Source organism: Peromyscus eremicus, chromosome 10, assembly GCF_949786415.1.
Source record: "Peromyscus eremicus chromosome 10, PerEre_H2_v1, whole genome shotgun sequence".
Classification (NCBI taxonomy): Eukaryota; Metazoa; Chordata; class Mammalia; order Rodentia; family Cricetidae; genus Peromyscus; species Peromyscus eremicus.
The window spans coordinates 21006824-21026904 of NC_081426.1; the positions used below are offsets into that span (position 1 = coordinate 21006824).

Below are 20081 nucleotides of genomic sequence, written 5' to 3' on the forward strand. Positions count from 1 at the left end.
AAGGTCCCACAACTCCTAAAAGCAACATCTTCAGCTGGGAACCGAGTATCCAAAGGCATGGTCCTGGTGTGGGGGAGCATTTCACAATCAGAACCAACCTGAGAGGTAACTATGGGACTGACCCTGGCTACTCTTAAGTGGTTGAGGCTAAAATTGTGTTCCTCGGTTTTCACCCCAAATTGTGTCTTCTCTTCGCACAAGCCATGGTTTTCTGTTACTTCAATAACCTTTGAAAAAAATTGAAGACTTCTCATTATTGATATCTGCTCCTAATGATCTTCCAGGTAAGTGGGAATGAGGTAGCGAAAAAAGTGAAGGAAAGAGGAGGAGGGAAGGAGAAAAAAACCCAGAAGGAACTGCATAATAGTGGTATATTATATTTATTGAGTACGTATAGTCATCCATATTTTTACATAGTAGATATATTTTCCCATAGTAGTATCCTTCTGATAAAGCAATAGAGATAGATGTAAGTGCTCAATTAAGTATTTCAGTTAAAGAACCAATTTGAAATTTAAACTTTAACCAAGCAAATGCATGATAAGTTAATCCCAGGAATGACACAGAAGTGCTGACCCTATTTGGCTTTCTAGAAACTTTTCCTGATAAGATTATTGTTTTATTAATGAATAAAATATAAAATATATTTTAATGTTAATTACTAACACAGAAACAACAATACAATTTATAAAACAAGAGCATTCAGCCCAATTACTAGAATGTTTTTGTGAAGCCTAATAAAATAGCCTAACTGAGATTAAATATTTTTTTTTACCTTAAGGATATAAAATAATAAATGTTCAGTATTTCTGGGCTTCAATTTGCACTCAAACTATTAGCAAAAAAATATAAACTAATGTTACAATGTTTTATGAGACATGCTTAAAACTTCAAGGCATAATAAAATATTGTTACAGCAAATTACGTCACTTGGCTCTGGAATTAGTCATTTCTGTGTAACTAGAAGTTGTTTCTATAAAGACTATGGGATCAAATTCGGGAAAAAGCTGCAGCTTGTGAGTTTCCTCCCTTTCAGAGCCTTAGAGCAACTCTCCACACTGTGGTGCAGATAGGATGTTAGAGGTCAGCTTCAGGAAGACTCTGGTCCCAGAAGTCACCAGGCCAGCAAGGCCACCCCAGAGAAATGTAAGAAACAAAAGCCCACACTTACCCCATGTTTGCTACGGTGATCTCAACCATACTCAAGGCAAGTTGTTCCATAAGACTCTACGTTAATAAAATAGAACAGGAGCCTGTAAATATAGCTGTCCATTGTCAATCTACAAATAGCAACTAAGAAGGTTGTCCTAGATAGCATATCCAGGATTATTTGAGCTCTGCTGGCGTTGATTCTGATGGGGATCCTTCTGCAGCTGCAATGCAAAGAAGATAAAGCTGCATTTTTAATACATATAGATTTTAATTTATTAATTGAAAAGTATGTAACATACACATTTCTGCTCCTATTCCAAAGAGTATCTCAAAAGTCTATAAAAATTGAGCATGCAATCCTACCTTGCAGCACAAAGCGTGGTTGGGAAACATAAGACTCCAGCTTTGGCACTAAAGCAAGTGCCACACTTTTGTATCCCTGAGTCCTGCCTGCCCAAGATACAGAGCTTCTGCTGCCAATGCCCAGGACAGAATGAAGCAGTGTGGCTACAGAGAGGTCTCCGTGTGACATCTGTCTCTCTGCTCCCGAGTCTCACGCCCCCTCACCAACTGGGGACCCTTGCCAAAGTCTATAACTGGACCTGCGACCTAACAGCCAGCTTTCTTTTATGTCAACACCTCGATAATGTCTGCAAAAGATCATGTTAAAATAGCAACAACCTTGTGTCTGGCGGAAGGGAAGAAATATTGAAATTCAGAAGCTTCGAGTAAATTCATTTCCAGAAAGCTACAACTCCGAGGGGAGAGTTTGCAGGTAGGGAGGAAGAAGGCTCCATCTGCCTTCATTGTCGTTGTTTATGAGATGCAAACCGTGATGGACAGAGGAGCAACCGTGATCAATGGTGGAAAGAGATGTGGCATTAGCAGCACCAGCCCTGGCAAGGGCGGGAGCCGGGATTTCTGTGCATGCAGGTCCTGAGCCCTTCAACCCGCCATCCCCAAGGACAGTGTGCTTTTCTGTTGATGGGGGGTTTCACTGATTTTGATGGTGAAGTCTTTTTCTGTAATCAAGTAGGACCCGCTGCCGGTGGCAATGTAGATTCCATTACAACCCCTGGATTAGAAAACATCTGCAATGACTTATTTCCAGAAAGTTAATAAGTCTACACCAGTGTCAAATGCTGTCCCTTGGTTACATCTTATGTGTGTTCATATAGATATGTACTGATGGTAAGGCAATTTTTATTTACTTGAGGATAAAATGCAGAATACTAAAACACAGCTTATGCGGGTGAGCGTGAGCCTGTGTGCATACCACATGCACATATTTAAGCTGAGGTCCTAAAAAAAGAATGATCTAAAACCAAAGGTAGAAAAAGAAAAGAAATAATAGCAGACAAAATAGACTAATGATACAAGGAAAAACACTAAAAGAAGATTTTGGGTTTTTTTTTAGGGAAAGGGATGAGAAATCTGGAACTAAAGTAGAAAATAAGTAGAAAATGCAAATCAGAAAGCAAGAGCCCAGTGCAGTGGTACCCTCGAACACAAAGGGTAGTATGTGAGAACCACAGTGACAAAGTGGGTAACCTAGACAAAAGTACGCGTTCCTATAAACATAGATCCTGCTGAGACTTAATCATGAATACAACGTGTGCTCAGATCTAAAGTGAGTAAGGAGGCTAAATCCACTTATCTGTGATTAAAAAGACTCCGTAACAGAAAGGTCTGGAATCTGACGGGATTCCCTGCTGGAGTCTATCAAATGTTCAAAGAATAAATATTATCAATTATTTTCAAACTTCTCAAAAAAGTAAAAGGTAGAGACACTTCCATTTTCATTTTATGAAGCCAACACTGCTTTCACGCCCATCCAGACAAGGACACTAAAGAGAAGAAAATTACAGGCTAATATCCTTGGTAAACACAGATGTAGAAATCTTTACCAAAATGCTAGCAAACCAAAATTAACTACAAATTAAAGAGATCGTGTATCATTATTAAATGAGGTTTACTCCTGGTATGCAGGGGCAATTTAATACACACACACACACACACACACACACACACACACACACACACACACTCACTCCACTACTTTAACTGAACAAAGGACAGAAATTAAATGATCATCTCAATAGATACAGCCAAAACACCTTAAGAATCCAACACCACATCTTCATGGTTTCGAAAAAGAAACCAACTTTAAATGCACTAGGTACTATAGGAATCTGCCTCAACCCAATGCATACTGTATGTGACAAGTTCAACATCATACTCAATGGTGGAAAGTTTGAGTTTTTCTTCTAAGATCAGGAAGGAGATGAGGGAGCCCCTAAAACTGCTTCTATTCAGTCCAACAATGGATATCATAACCAGAGGATTAGGCACAGAAAATAAAATCACCTATATTTGGAAGGAAATAAATTGTCCCTGCTGACACAGTCTTATTTACAGAAAATCCTAAAGAGCACACCACAAGCTCTTAGAATAAAGAGTACAGAATACACACAGACACAGGCACATACAGATACACACCACAAACTATTAGAATAAAAAGTATAGAACACTCACTCAGACACACACACACACACACACACACACACACACACACACACACACACACGTACATGGGCATATATACACACAGCATAAAAACACCTGAGTAAACTGAACCAAAGAGGTAAATGATATGTACACTAAACACTTTGAATGACGGAAGAGATCCAAGAGGACATAGACAGATGGGGAAATATTGCATGTTTATGGGAGAATTGATACTGTTGTAATGTTCATACTTTCAAAAGATAATCTACAGACTCCATGCTATCCCTACCAAAATTTCAATAATATTTTTCATGGAAATAGAGAAAATTCTAAAATTCATATAGAACTATGAAATACTAAATCATCAAAGCAGTCCTGACACAGAATCAAGCTGGAGGCATCACATGACCTTACTCCAGAGCACTGTGCAGAGTCAGGGAGATCAAAGCAACCCGAACTGGCATGCTACCGTCGAGCTGGGCCTGCTCTGAGTTACTCCACACTGTAGAAAACTGGTTTCTCAAGATGTGCCTTGTCCTGAAGGACTCGATTTGAAAAGTAGCAGCTGACTATATTTTGAGGGAGTACACAGAGGCAGGATGACTCTGCATCCTGTCCCACATATAAACACCAGCATCTGTCTGGTACCACCCACAGAGGCACAGAATGATAAATAACTTATTGCTAGCAGTAAAAAGGGGGTTACCCTATAAATTTATCAATGTAAATTGTAACCCTATAAATACAGGCATATTAAAATCCTATCAAGAAAACGAGGCCCAAGAATTTACTGGATACACCAGGGACTGAGGAAAAGGTACACACAACATTTTCACCTAAACCTCCAAAATAAGGGACATAAAACACTACAATGGCTACTGCTATCTCCACCTTGTCATCTGACCACTCAATGTACACGATTAAAAGACGGACAAGTGAAGAACTCCCGACTGCCTCCAGGGCTTCAGCCATTTCGCCCCCACTGCTGATGTGGCCTATCTGAACTACCATTCATGCACCATTCACTCATCTAGACCTACTGTCCATTCATCTGCTACTCGTCCATCTGGACCAGTCCTGACCTTTACCTCTGTAGCCTCCACAGTCCCACATCTCACTTCTGAAGCTTGACTAGCTCTTGAGGCTGGACTCAACTCTGACCCTGAGTCTTGACTCTGCAGCATGGTTTCCAGCAAACCTGCATGCAGCATGGTTCACTACCTGATCCCTTTGCTACCCTGTCAGCTCTTGGCTTGTCTCCAGGTGCCTCTTAGGAGCTCCTTGAACTCTGCAGTGGCCTTTTATACCCTCTATAGCTGCTCCATGGCTTACATATATGCATACATGGAGATACAATTATTGTGTGATGTGAAAGGTCTGACTGGAGAGTGAAGCCTGGAATGGAAGAACTTGCATTTGCCCTAGGCAGCTACCAAGGGAAGCAGGACTACTTGGCAGATTGCTGCCAACAAACCCATTGTTACTTGTGCATGTGATTGTTAATCGTGAATGTGTTTTTATTCGATTAATTCTGACATGGTGGAAAGAGAAAGACAGATTCATTTATGTTTATGACATAATCTCATTATAACAGGACATAAAGTCAGACTCACAGAACAATGGGATAGTCTAGAGCCCCTAAACAAATCTATAGACTTAAACTTGCTTTTCAACAAAGGTATAAAGAATATATAGTAGGAACAGACAGATTCTTCACTAAATGTTACTGAAAAATGAATACCCATAAGCAAAATATGAAAGACCACTCTCGGCTCACACAGCATACCCAAGTACGGATTAAAGGCTTAAACAGCAGACCTGTCACTACAAAGCTACTGGAAAAACTACAGGGTAAATCTTCCAGTATTGGTGATGGTATAGATTTCTTTTCTTTTCTTTCTTTTTGATTTTTTTTGGGGGGGGGGGGGGTTTGGTTTTTTTTTTTTTTTTTTTTTTTTTTTTTTTTTTTTGGTTTTTTAAGACAGGGTTTCTCTGTGTAGTTTTGGTGCCTGTCCTGGCACTCACTCTGTAGCCTAGGCTGGCCTCAAACTCACAGAGATCCACCTGACTCTGCCTCCCGAGTGCTGGGATTAAAGGTGTGCGCCACCACCGCCCATTCTTTCCTTTTCAAAAGATGTCTGATTTATTATTATTTCTTTTATTTATGTGTATCTGTGTGTGTGGCCAGTGTATATATGAAAAATGGTTTAACACTGATAATCACCAGGAAAACACAAATTAAAACCACAATTAAATGACACCTTATACATGCCACAATGGTTTGTTGTTTTGGTTTTTTGAGACAGGGTTTCTTTCTGTAGCACTGGATGCCCCTAGAATTCACTCTGTAGACCAGGCTGGCCTCAAACTCAAAGATCTGTCTGTTTCTGCCTTTTGAGTGCTGGGATTAACAGCATGTGCTGCCACTACCCAGCCAGTTATTTTTTAAAAGATTAAAAAAACGGAGCTGGAGAGATTTCTCAGTGGTTAAGGCCACTGACTGTTCTTCCAGAAGACCCATTTTTGATTCCCAGCACCCACACGGTGGCTCACAACCACCCATCACTCCAGTTCCCAGAGGTCCATGAGCTGGAACCAGGCATCATGTGGTACACAAACATACATGCAGATAAAACACTCATATACATACAATACATAAATCTAAAGATTCCAAATGCTGCTGGGAAGGAAATGAGGAAACAGAAGCACAGTACACTGTTAGCAAGAATGTACACCAGCACAGCACAAGAAATCAGCACGAAGTACCTCTCACGCTTGGGTGTATATCCCAGACCTGGAATCAGAAGGTCAGGGATAATCCGTAGCCCCATGTTCACTGAAGCACAGTGCACAGTAGCCAAGAGACAATATCAGCCCAAAGACCCATGACAGAAATAAGTCTGTCTGTCTGTCTGTCTGTCTGTCTCTCTCTCTCTCTTTCTCTCTCTCTCTCTCACACACACACACACACACACACACACACACACACACACACACACGCATCCCTACACATAATTAAGGGTAATAAAAATAAATTTAAAAAAGATAATCCATATTCAAAGAATGAGTAAAAGGTCTATTCTACTTCAAATAGCAATTAGTCATAAAACCCTGTCGGCTCTGTAAAGTTCAAGAGGGCCCCTTTTCACCAGTCAGCTGGTCAGCTCTAAAAGGATGGAGACTGATTGGCAGGTCATACTCAACCGATGCAGGGAAGAGTCAGACATGGAAAGCCGTACAGAGCTCCGCTCACAAACCAATACCACAGTATTTCAAAGGCATAAGCACATCCCCCTCCCTGCTCCTGCCTTCTCTCCCATTACAGCGAAGCCCTGAAAGAAGAATGAATTTTTTTCAAGTTCTCGATAAGCATCAGTGACAGAAATTGAACACAATCCTCAGTAAGTTTCCGCATGTGCAAACAAGCAAATTGAACTAATTCTGTAACTGCTAAAGAAGAAGAAAAAAACTTTATTTTGGGCATCCTAAATTATTGAGTTTAAGAAATGCTGATAACAGAGAAATGGGATGCTTGGACTTGGGCTTCCTTTCAAAGGACAGAAGGCATCCTGTGAAGGGGTGTCAGAGGGCAAGCGCGTGTGGGAGAACGGCAGTGTCCTGTGAGGAATCTTCACATTCAGAAGACCAAAACCAATTTCGTATTCTACACTCCATTGTACCAAATGGAGTATCAAGATTTTTGATAACTATAGTGAAAACATGAAGCCCCATGAGTCATAGTCTTTTGCTCTCTCATCTGAATGAAAACAAAAGAGCCCAAGTACACATTTATCCGAAAGCTTACCCCATACCCTAAGACTTCTGTGGAGTTTTAGCCTAACGTTTATCTGTGCATCTCATTTGGAGATATACCAGGAGATAAGAAAACCACCTACCACCCTCACCACCAAACGCGTGCATGTAATGGTACCCCTCACCTGGAGCTTCCTCAGAGTCTTGAGGGGCCTCTGGATCTTGGGGCGTCTCTGTGTCCTGGGTGTCTTCAGAGTCCTTCGTGGACTGAGTGGACAAGGATGCCCTGGATGTCTTTGGAGTCTTCTCGTCAGAATCAGCTCTCTGCTGCTGTAGCCACTCATCCTTGTAGCCGTTGCTGATAAGTTTGGAAAAGTTTGTGGGTGAACTGTTTTTTTGACCAGGCCTTAAAGAGAGACATGTAAATGTTAAACTTGAGTGCAAAGATTAATTTAAAAAGGAAAAACAGAAGCCGTGTTCAGGGAACTTAACCTGTGAGGAAACATTGGTACTGAGCTCTGCCCCCTCCCTCTCCCTTCCCCTTCCCCACCTTTCACACACACACTCTCTCTCTGTCTCTCATCTGTCAGTCTCTTTCCCCATTTCAAACATAAACATGGTCTCATTCCATCCCTATAACGAGTGATACTTGCTTAGCTGAATTTCCCAAGCCTTTTTCTCTTATTACCGAATTAATTAAAATCTAGTAAGAACACCGGTATACAAGGAGGTCCTAGAAAATACCCTGCCCACCCCCCCACTAACAAAAGATTACTTAGGATAGCTGTTCCTGTCTTAATATCTCTTCCTTGTTGTTCCTTCACTGAACAACTCTGTCTCCTGTCATCTGTCACCTGCTTCAGCTCACAGATCCTATCATAATTGACGCTGAAGAGTGGTAGGGCAGTAGTGTGAGTCTTCCAGTCAGGCAGGTGACAAGCATGCTCTTGTCTCCTCCCAAGCCACAAGTTTCGGACTTATGAATCACCTTCTTAAGAATTTTCCCGGTGAGTCCCTCCCCATCTGTCACAATGTCACTAATGTGATTGTTTTCCCCACCGAAGAGAAGCTGTTTAAAGACCTGGTGACAATCTTGTAACATTTGTCTTCTCCTAAACTAGACTTCTGGCAAATAAGGTGACACAGAGGCCTCCGGGATTTCTCTTTTCGGCTGGAGGACCAACAGGTGTCAGCATACCTAGGGAACCCGCAGCCGAATGCAGAACCAGAGCGTTTGCACTCGAGATGGAGACCCCTGTCCTCAGGCTTTGATGACAGCAAGGTTCAGGACCGAGTGCATGAGCAGGGAGGGACAAGCCACCACAAACCACAAACCTACGCCACCAACAGGACGCAGGAGCCGAGGCATGTGATCAAAGAGTTAAAACTGGTGTTGAGGAAGGAAAAAGTGCAGGTAGGTCCCCAGGCCAGCCTGGGCAGGGCTCTGTGGGCAAGGCAGGCAGGTGTGGCCATTACAAACCTGTCTCTGGCTAGGGCCGGGGCAGCTCAGCTGTCACCTGGGTGAAGGACAGGAAAGCAACCCAAACCTCATACAGACGGCACTCACTCTCCTAAGTTAGGCACTTACATAGGAGGCAGTGACAGTCTGCTCCTTTCAGGGTCTTTGTGGCCCACCGGGGTCCCCACTTTGCTGGGATTCTTGGAGTTGATGGCTGGCAGTTTCACCTGCGTGAAGAAATGCCAATCTATGAGTTAGGGTAGAAGGAAGGACGCCAAGAGCGGTGGAGACACCCGTACCGGACTTTCAGTGTGGTCACAGGCTGTTAGAATAAAATGAAATTAGATAATCACTAAGTCAACAGGATGACTTGTAAAAGGGACAAAATGTGTTTCAAACGCAGTTGCTGTGTTTAAGTAATGAGGTTCCCTGCTCAGGAGGACAATCAATGAGCATTAGGGACACCACACATTCTGAGGGTTCTTGCTGGAGGGAGGGGTCCACCAGCCCACATAAAATGGAAATGCATGGACGGGGAGGTTCATAGGAGCTTTGTAATAGTCGCCAAGAACTGGGAACAAAACAAATACCCACCAGCAAAGGAATGAGAAAACGAACGGTCCCTGGTGCACAAAAGAACATTACTCAACAAGAACAAGGGCCAGGGTTCTTGACACATGGTACCACACGGCAGAGACAGGCCCATGGGACTGTAATCACTAGCTTGATGCCCCTGATTTGAGATTCTAGAAAGGAAAATGCTCCAAAGACTTATCCTAGGTAGGGTTTGTCTCTGTGACAAACACCATGACCAAAAGCAAATTCATTTTATGATTTTCTGGTCACACTCCATCTTGAAGGGACATCAGAGTGGGAACTCAAGACAGGAACTAAAGCAGAGGCCATGGAGGAAGATTGCCTTCTGCTGCTCTGGATGGCTTGTTCAGCCTGCATCCTTATACAACTCAGGACCACCCTCCCAGGCATGGCACCACCCAGCATAGTCTGGGCCCTTCCACATCAGTCATTAATCAAGAAAATGCCCCCCAAAACTTGCCTACAGGCCAATCTGATAGAGGCATTTTCTTACTTGAAGTTTCTTTCAGATAACCTTACCATGTGTAGAGCTGACGAAAACTTAACAATCACAAGACTTAAAAGAGACCAGTGACCGCTAGAGATGGGAATTAGGAGGGATTGGTGACAAAGGGGCTGAGAAGTCTGAGAGGTGACAGAACTGCTCTGGAGCTCAGTATCCACGGCGTTTACATGAGGAATGCATGTGTTAAAAGATGTGGATCAGTACTGTGCAACAGGTGAACTGTACTTCGTGTAAATGGCCTCAGATGAAAGATGAAAAGAGCATTCCAATCGCCCTCTGGAATGTTGATACATCTGTCCTAAGCACAGGCCAGAGTCGACAGCAGGCTGAGTGACAAAGGCCAGGGCAAGAGCAGAGGATCCAGTGGCTATCCATCCTTTCCTAGGGTGGAGAAGACAGGTCTCTGAGAGGCAGGGGAACCTGTGGCAGTGGAGCAGACTGGGCAAGGTGGCATGCCGAAGTCTAGGACAACAGCCAAGTGTTGAAATGATGCTCACATTAAAGCCCTTACTCTGTCTGTGCCCAGAGATTTTGCAAGATTTAAGAAGAGGAAAACACCCCTAGTTCTGCAGAATAGACACTTAGGGGAGCTTCGTGCCCAGTGGTGATGAGGGGCACTATTTCCCCAGGGCCATCAGGGTCATCCCTAATATGACTCTTCCTGAGTTACATAACACTGTCCCATCAGCTATTGCACGGTCAGTGTTGGCGTCTGCAATTCTGCCTCCTCCTTCCTTAGCACTGAGAAGGTGGAGGACAGTCTGGCTTCAGGTGTTCCTGCAGTCAGCAGAACCCTGTGTGAGTGATTGCCACATGAAGTCAATTTTCTCAAAGCTATGTGCTGGAACCCTGGTTAACAGCCAAGCCTTCCGTTCATTGCTCAAGCTTCAGCTCTACACAATCAGCCACTTACATGTCATCAGGAAACAGGCCTGGTCCTTAGCAGAGTCCTTTAGAAGGACTCATACCAGTGACCCAAAGCCTGAATCACAGCTGGACATGGGGGCAGCCTGAAGAGCAAACACTGCAGCCAGCTGGTACTATCTTGGTCCCCCTCCCCCCAACCCAGAGACACCAAGAAGCTAGGCCTAATGTGTCCAAGACACACCGGTCTCCTTGCTGTCCAAAGAAACATGGTGTCCACTCTTGTTCTCAGTCTCAAAACACCACTGCTATTTTAAATATAAACGCCACCACTTTGCTCACAAATTTTGATGTCTCGAGGGCTAAAACTCATTTCAGACCTGGGTGCTAGCAGTGATGTAGAGCACTTGGCATGGGCCTGGCTCTGCTCTCCTGGGCTCTAGGAAGAGTACGGGTGTAGAGATCCCAACCCATCTGCCAATCATTGCTTGTTTCTGGGATTTCCAGTTGCTCTGACAGGTCAAGTCCTCTGAAAAGGCTTCACCTTGCAGGCCAGTTACAACCTCATAGCTAAAATACCCCTGGGCATCTCGGCAAAAGAAAGTAATTCCTCTTCCCTTCCTTTATCAGCAAGGAGCACTGTGGGTAATTTGGACTTAAATAAGATGAGAACATCCAGAAACGCGATATTGAACACATATAAACACATCCTTGTTCTACACACCAGATAGGAGTGATAAGCCAGTTTCCCCCAAGATAACCATTAACTGGTTAGATGCCAGATGGTAAAAAGCAATTTTACCTATAAAGCCAACATACACAGGAAGGAAATGAAAGAAAATGTGGTTGCTTTCCCCTTAGTAGTTCTAAATGTAAAACAGCACAGAGGACTCAGCCAAGACTGCAGGAGGCCTGAACAGGCAGCAGCGGCGGCTGCGGCGGCTGCGGCGGCGTCGGCAGCAGCAGCAGCAGCAGCAGCAGCAGCAGCAACAACAGCTAAGGAGCACTCCCTTAATTATTCCTGTAGTCACAGAAGCAAAGCAGAGGGAGGTGACGCCCACTTGTCGGCATGGTTACCTTTCTCTTTGTATTTTCAAGTTCCTCGGCCTCTCTTTGCCAAACTGTTTTCATGTCGAAGTCAAAAGGGCCTCGTCTGGACTCATAGCTCCCGTTGGCCTGATCAGGGTTGAATTCTTCATACACCATGTAATCTGGCATGGGGACCACAGGGACTCTGCAAGGACAGACAGGACAAGTTACAGCCTGGCACCTGGCACCATTTCATGCTTTCTCCCCCTTTGTATTCTTCCCTCCTCCTTCCTTCTATCGTCTCTCTCTTTTTCACTTCCTCCCTACCCCGCCCCCCTTTCTCAGCCCTCTGTTTCATCCATCCCTCCACTTCCCCCATCTTCCTTGAAAACATAGGTAGGCCCGTTCCTTCTCCTACTGAATAAACACATTAGTCCGGCTCCAAGCTAGCCCCCAGGATCCCCAGAACAACAAAGGAAATCACAGGGTGGCATTCTAAAGTATGAGCTTATAAAACGGATAAATTATAATTATTTCTTGTAGACTAGCATTTACTATTTTGTTCCCTTCAAAGAGATAAGTGCCCACAAAACATTTACCATTTAATATTATCTAAGCTAATAACAACCTGCTGCTCTCTCAGATGGCCAATTTTAATGTGGGTATGTAAGCATACAACTGGTCTTCCCACACACTACACAGGAAAATGTCAGCTCCAGGGTCACCTGCCCTTTCTTGCCTGTTCCTGCTCTTTCTACCTGATTCCCTTTCTTTTCTGAACTCAGCACAAACTCTTAAAAAACAAAACCAAAACCAAAACAGGGTCTTACCATGCAGCTCTGACTGGCTGGCCTAGAACTCAATACGTAAACCAGGCTAGCCTTGATCTTAGCCTTAACCTCACAGAGATTCTCCTACCTCTGCCTTCCTGGTGTTGGAATTAAAACGGTGGTGGTGGCACACTCCTTTAATCCCAGCACTCAGGATGCAAAGGCAAGCAGATCTCCAAGTTCAAGGCTAGCCTGGTTTACAGAGTGAGTTCCAGGACAGCCAAGGCAAACAGCAACAGCAAAAAACAAACAAACAAACAAAAAACCCAAAACAACAACAACAAAAACTCTTGTGTATCACAAGTCTGGCCTACAAACTATTCTAAAAAAATGGTAGGGATTTAAATGTTCACTTGCCACAGGCATGTAAAAGCATTATGTGCTCTTTTTATTTTTATGTGTTAAAAACAAAAACAAAGCCAAGATAGTGGTGGCCGCCTGTTAGTTCAGCACTTGGGAGATAGAGGCAGATAGATCATGAGTTTGAGGTCAGCTTGGGCCTCAAATTCTGAGGCCCCCAAACAACCTGGGATCTGTTTAAAATATAAAATAACACACCCTAAAATAAAAATACAAAACCAAACAAAACAGGAAGAACCAGAATCCTGAAGACAACAAAGCAAAACAAAACAACCTCACAGGGTGCCTGGGGACACTCAAGACACACTGCGTACTGCATAGCAGCATGGAAAGATGTCTGTGTTGGTTCAGTCTTTCAAGCAAAAACATAAAACAAAAGACAAGTCTTTAAAAAGCAGAAAAATAAGTCCTAAAATGATTTTCTATGTTTCCTCTCAGACCAAGAGAGGTAACTGAAGGGTCCAGTTTGCATGGCCACAAGTAACCATTGTTAGGCATTGTAATAGGGTTGGGGGCCATGGCTCTGCTCTACCATGGTGTCTTAGAGACTGAGAGCCATGTACGTTTCTAGTTGGATGTAGTACCTTTCATCCACAGTGATAAGAAGGGTTGGGACGGGCAGCTCTGTGATAGGCAGACATGGTCAGAGCCCAGAAGACAAAGAATTAAAACCTAAAGCTAGTAGCTAATAAGTGGACAAAAGAACCACATGCTGAAGGTGCATGGCTCTGTCTCCTTGACTCAAGTTTCCAGTCAGCTTATGCTACATCTCTCAAAGCATTAGCTATTACATACAGTAGTACTCAGGGCTGTAAGAGCACATACATTCCGGCAATAGAAGATATTTATAATTATGAATATAATTTATAATTATAATATTTATAATTTTCCAATTCAAATTGAGATGGGGATAAAATGCAAGTGTCAGCTCTCGACTTCTGCAATGTGGGTCCTGGGGAACCAAACTCACCAGGCTTGGCAAGCTGCTGAACTATTTTGCTGGCACCAATATTTTATATTAGAGAGAGACAAAAATGTGGGGGACTTGGAGATACTCACTCTCGCTGGTGGCTTGTCGGAGGCTTGCTGTGGTGGATATACCAGTCTGGCAGGGAGTAGGCTACTGGGGAGCCCTTCCTGGTCCCAGGGACAAAGTGCTTCAGCAAATCTCAAGGAAAAAGGGACATCATTATATGTGGTCCTGCTGCCCATGGTGATCACCAACACTCCACAATGGGAACTGCGCCATCTTCTCTAGGGTGGCCTCTACACAGGTTGAGAGCTGGGTGTCCTGCTTGGCACTCAGGCAGAGACATCCCTCACGCACCCCCCACCTCTCATGCCCTCTCCTCTTGAGTGTGCACAAAGCTCCCTGTCCTGAGCTGGCATCTGTGCCAGTCACCATCAGCACTCCCTCAGAGGTTCATCTCTCCACTCCCGAGATCTCCTCATCCTTCAGCTACCTCCATGCTCCTCTCCATCCTACAGCAGTCTGACCATCTTGGTCCACCGCTGCTGTTTCCTAGAGAAGCTGCTCCCTCCAGGTTCCCAGATGGGAAGTCCCAGCTGGATATATCGGCGACTCTGTGGCTATTCAGGGAAGTATGCAGCACAGGCTCCTTCTCAACTGGCTCCTCACTCCCCAGTGACATTCTTCCTCTCACCCCTCCTCCCCGTCCTGTCCACTGGTGTCCCAGGGCAGTGAGTGGTAAGAGCAAATTTTGCTAGGTAATTCCAACAGCAAAATAATTCACAATACCCATAGCCATGGTAGCAGCAGAAACTGTACTGATTTACTCCTCTCGCTGAGAAATCTTTAACTTTCCATTTCGAACTTCAAAGTCTTTTTGTTAAGATTTTTCAGACTTACAGACAAATGGAAAGAACTGTGTGAATTCCTCTACACGCCTGACCCAGACTCCCCATGCATATCTTGCCTGCTCAGTCACTTCTCTCTTGTCCACACACATCTTCCACGGTTACCAGAATCATTACAGGTCTCAGCACTATTGAGTGGCATGTTGCAGGCAGGCTTGTCCCTTTATCCTCTGTACCTTAGCCACTGCTCACAAAAGCTAGTCTTCACGTAATCACAGCACAGCGAAGACACAGTCACGGCCACTGATGACCTCCATCAGATATTACTAGTCTCTTTGGACCAAGAGCAAGGAGGTGGATCTAGGAAAAGGCTGCCTTGATCCTGTACCCCATCGGCTCCTGGTTGAGTCGATCAAGGGGTATGGTCTAGGTTTGATATGCCTAAGCATAGACTTGGCCACTATTTCACCTATGATATTCAGTGGAGGGACAGTGACAGCCAGAGGGAAGACAGGAAAACTTTAGTCTCTCTCAGGACTGGATGCTCCAAAGCCTAACTGAGACATGTGGGATGTGGTCCCTTAACCTTCTGACCAATGATTTCTATTAAACTCAGTATGTCTTCCTTGTATGCTTGTACAAAAGCAGATTTTCATCAGAGTAGACATTACCAATCTCCACAATGAGCCTAAGTTTTGGAAGACTAGATTGGAAAAAATGACCCCCTTTCTGCTCACAAAGCTACTCGGTTCACGGGGCTTACCAGGTCGGCCGCCTTGCTTCGCCAGTTTCACATACTCGGAGTCTGTTTCTTTTATCCAGTATCTCCGAGCACGGGGCAGGTTTCCATTTGGGGAGTCTCCCAAATCACTGAGCCCTGGGATCTGGGATGCGGGTGGGGCACCCACAGCCTTCTCAGAGCGCTTCACAGGTAGGTGGTAATACCAATCTAGACAGGAGGGAGGCCAGCACACAGTCAGGGGTCAGAGGGACTCCTGACCAGGAGGCCCTCTGCTGCCTGACAGTTTTCCTGGGCGCATATAACATACATGTCAGGCAGTGCCTACCACAGAGCACACGAACGAGAAAACATTCGCCTGCTCTTGAACATGTGTGACTAATCAGGACATAGACAGGGGGACCTAGAACACAGTTAATTTTCCAGAGCCCCCAACTACATCAGTCAGTGAGGCAAATAGAAGGAACATCACCTCCTTCCCGCCACCCTGGCCTCCTCCCAAAGCCTCTTCCATTGCTGCAGTAACTCTAGGAACCATCCAAACCCCTACATCTCTCTTCTTTCCTACCCCTGCTCTTCTTGCCTCCCTCCCTCCCTCCCTCCCTCCCTCCCTCCCTCCCTCCCTCCTTCCCTCTTGCCATCCATACCCCAGAAAAATGCTTAGCTGTATTTCTGGTAATGTTTGGAGACATGCAGGCTTGAATAAATACCGAATCATTTAAGCCATTGTGGATAAACCAGATACTGGCCAGGATTTGATAAGCTTCACATATTAAAATACCAATATTTTCATTCTGTCACAGACATACACTCTGATCACACACTCGTTTGTCACTTTTCCAAGAGCAGAAGGGAGTAGGCCAGGGTGTGGGCCAAGAAGCCTCACTTGCTTAACAGCTGTGTGGGAAGCCAACACCTGCCTCCCACACCCTCCAGCAGCCAGACAGCCCTGTGTCCCAGTCACAAGCACTGTGCTGGAGGCTACAGTGGGCAGTGGCAAGCAGCAGAGGCCTAGAAACAGTGTGCTGGACGGGGAATTCACCAGGCTGGAGCAACCACCTTTATGCAAAACCTTCTCAAGCCCAAGACTTCAAAGGTCTTCCTGGGGGAAAGACAGAGGGGAAATGGTGAGTGTAGGCTGTGTGACTTCTAGCCTAAAGAGGAAACTAGGGAGCAGCTCACAGGGAGCAGGACAGGAGTGTGGGCAGCTTGCACCTCCTTCCTTTCCAGGGTGACATCAGCCCTCTGCGGAAAGGGAGAGGAGTTGAACGCGGCCTGGTGAAATGAATAAGCTCCCTAGACTTTGAGCTGATGGCATCCAGGGGAGACCCAGCCAGCTGACTTGGAACCACCCATAAGATTCCCCAGGGACATTCAGTCCCAGAGTATGAACTTCTGTCAAGGGACAGATGGGTTAGCAGAAACTCAAAGTCCTGGAGTTACTAGTGCTGATGTATAATCACACACACACACACACACACACACACACACACACGGATGTGGGAGAACCAAGGCATGCAAACTGTAGGCACATTAGGTAAGTCTGCATCAGAAATCAATCAAATGCCAAAATATAAAGAAATTAAAAAAATCATCACATCAATGGAAAAGTTGGCTAACAAAGACTTGGGAAAAGTAAAAAAAAAAAAAAGATGCAATTTCTGTGGCATGGATATGGATGCTGGCTGTGTTTCACAGCACAGACTTGTGATGTTCAGAGTCAAACACAGAGCCTGGTCGTTTGTGGCAGTGTGATGGCGAACTTTAGTGTCTGACTCAGTCGCAGTGTCCAGACTTTGTTCAGGTATCATTCCTGTTGCTTTTGTGAAGGTATTTTTAAAATGAGAATTATCACTTCCATCAGAGGACTTAGAGTAAAGCAGCTGATTCTCTACAACAGAGTGAGTTTCCTTTACTCAGCTGCATCTCAAGAAAAATTAAGGAAGAGGGAATTCTGCTTCCAGATGGACTTTGAACTTGGTCTGCAACCTCAGCTCTTCCCCTGCTGTCCAACCTGCCCTGAAGATTCTGTACTCAATGGGCCCCACAATGAGGTGAGCCAATGCGTGCAAGAGATCTCTCTCCTACAGGTAGATGGGTAGCTGATTAGCCACGCTGCTCACAGAGTCAGGGCACAGGGAAACAGCAAGGAACAAGCTAGAATAACACATTAGAATAAACATAGATCCAAGAAGTCGCTATTCTCTGAAGCTAAATGCCAGTTTTTTCTTAGAACTAAAGGCGGGCTTGCTGCCTAAGAGTGAAGGATATTTCACCTGGGAACTTTAAATGTCTAAAGAATACTCATTAGCTGAATCAACATGATCCAGTTTCGAAGATTTGCACAAAGGGTCCCAGAGAATTCAGAATCAGAATTCCGTAGCCTTTTACTGACCAGGCTCGGCTCCTTGTTTCTTCTCTTAGAGGAAAGCTGTTTGGTTCTTGCTTTATTTTCTCTGTGTGTTGAGTACTAATTAATCCACAGAGAACAGTGTATCTTCTGCCATCTCATTACTGCAAGCCTTGGCTAGGCACTGAGCACACCAAGGCCTCTGTAAATGTGCACACAGGGGCAGCTCAGAGATCTTGGGCCCCATCAGTCAGGACAAACCACTGCCACCCAGCACACACATGTAGGAGGTAAATGGGACACAGGGGCATCCTTTTAGCTTTTATCTCTACAGATTTCTTATACCTGTGTGACACCAGATCAACCACTGGCTGGCTGCTTTTCTCTGCACAGCTTTCCCATTTGAAGCTGTGCCCTTCTTTAAAAAAAGGAAACAGAGGCTGCAAGAGACAGTGAACCAAACTTAGATTGCCCCAGTTTCTGGCTTCTAAACTACAGGTAATGTTACATATCCACACATGGGGGCACAGGCTGCTTTTTTTTTTTTTTTTTAAGGCTGTACAGGCTCAGAGAAAAAGCCACTCGGCAGGTGTAAGTATTCCAAGGGCAACTTACTTCAAACTCTGCATGCCTCAATTTTCCTGGTCTCTAAAATGGGGCGATGATTTCTGGTAGGGGTGCTATGAAGTAAAATGTGTTAGTATACACAGGCTTTGCTGAGTACCCCTGGCACTGAGTGTCTATCAGCATGGTTCATAGGGACATTAAGAGGTCACAGGAAGGTTACAGAGCCTGGCATGGGATAAGAACTGGCCAGGCCTCCTGAACTGTATGCAGCCCAACCCAGTTTTCAGTTGGCTGTCCCCAACAATGACATAGGCTAGCATGCATAGAGTATGTAGAAAGGTCCCACTCTTCCCCTCAATGCAGGTGAGATGGCTCCACCTGTTTTCTCCCAGTTGAACACCAGGACCTCTTTTCTCCTTTCCGTTTCCAACCCTTCTCTAGACCCAGGAAAAACAAGTGAAAAAACGATGGCAGCGTCAGGAAATGTCTTCCTTCCCTGTTGGGCTTCAAAACTGGTGTGCACAACCCATGAAACTTCAATGAATTCGGCTCTCCCGGATCCAGATGCTGAAATCGGGAGTCATTAGTCTTGGTTGGGGCCTAAATTAGGAGCAAAAGCTAGCGAGCCAGTGATATATACCTGATGGATGCTGTCGAAAAATGAGACTTTCTCAGTCAACAGCCCGAGCCGAGATGTGAGAGTTACGGGGGTGGAGATGGAGGTTAACTTGTTACAAAATGAATTTCAATGAGCGCCTGTCCTCGGCACTGAAAAGGGAGGTAGCTCTGTTGCCTAGCATGCCAGGGTCCTGGCTTCAGCCTGTGCACACTGAAACAGCAAAAGTAGAGGCACCTACCCTTCCAACTTTTATCTCCCCATCCCTCTCATCCCTCCTCACTCACCACAGGGAGCGTAGCGGTGAGAGGCACCCTGCACCTCCTTGCCGGTGTTCCTCATGGCCTGGCGCTACTAGCACGGCCCGCGTCCAGGAGAGAAGGAGCTGCTGAGCCTGGGTTCTCCGGGTATCTGGGCGCTGCCGACCCGCCCGCTGGGAGCAGAGGCTACAGGGGCAAAGTCAGCGTGCTCGAGGTTCCGCCCGCCTCCAGCTGACACACCTGCAGACGCCTCACGCCCAAGAGCTGGCACATGCACAGCGAGCACACCGCAGCGCTGCGTCCACACTGGACACCCAGCAGGGGCACATGAGACACAGTATTCAGCTCAGAAGCATTCAGTAGGTACACCTCAGGGGTAGACAGCGCCCGGCACGTTAAGCGGGGTAAACAGCAAGGGCACGTGCACGCCAGGTAGACAGCAGGAGTACACTAAGTGTCCTATAGGTCATCACGGGCCGCAGAGTTTGGCAGGCTTCGAGATCACCGTGAAGCTCCGGGCTCTCCGGATCTAGGATTTACAAGCCCTGCAGCTGAAGTTCGGACCGGGAGGGCTGGCTCTCAGACCGACTACAAACTCGTAGAGAGACGCGGAACCACAGCAGCACGCGTCGCTAGGGCAACGGCCCGGCGGCCAACCAGCGTGTGCAGCGCGT

General features: G+C 45.4%; 1 protein-coding gene across 1 annotated transcript; it reads right to left on the bottom strand.

The window, feature by feature from the left end:
- Positions 1–364: 364 nt before the first annotated feature.
- C10H7orf57 (chromosome 10 C7orf57 homolog) lies at positions 365–20052 on the bottom strand. Its single transcript, XM_059275455.1, has 7 exons — positions 19435–20052; positions 15639–15824; positions 14117–14225; positions 11916–12072; positions 9002–9099; positions 7599–7819; positions 365–1373 (listed from the first exon to the last, which is right to left on the bottom strand). The coding sequence occupies exons 1-7, from the start codon at positions 19487–19489 to the stop codon at positions 1327–1329; spliced, it is 873 nt and encodes a 290-aa protein (XP_059131438.1). The 5' UTR covers positions 19490–20052; the 3' UTR covers positions 365–1326.
- Positions 20053–20081: the final 29 nt, after the last annotated feature.

Coding starts and splice junctions, on each gene's coding strand:
- C10H7orf57 (XM_059275455.1), bottom strand. CDS start 19,489: ATGAGGAACACCGGCAAGGAGGTGCAGGGTGCCTCTCACCGCTACGCT. Junction 14,226..15,638: donor GAAGCAAGGCGGCCGACCTG/GTAAGCCCCGTG, acceptor TTTTTCCTTGAG/ATTTGCTGAAGCACTTTGTC. Junction 12,073..14,116: donor CCGACAAGCCACCAGCGAGA/GTGAGTATCTCC, acceptor CTGTCCTTGCAG/AGTCCCTGTGGTCCCCATGC.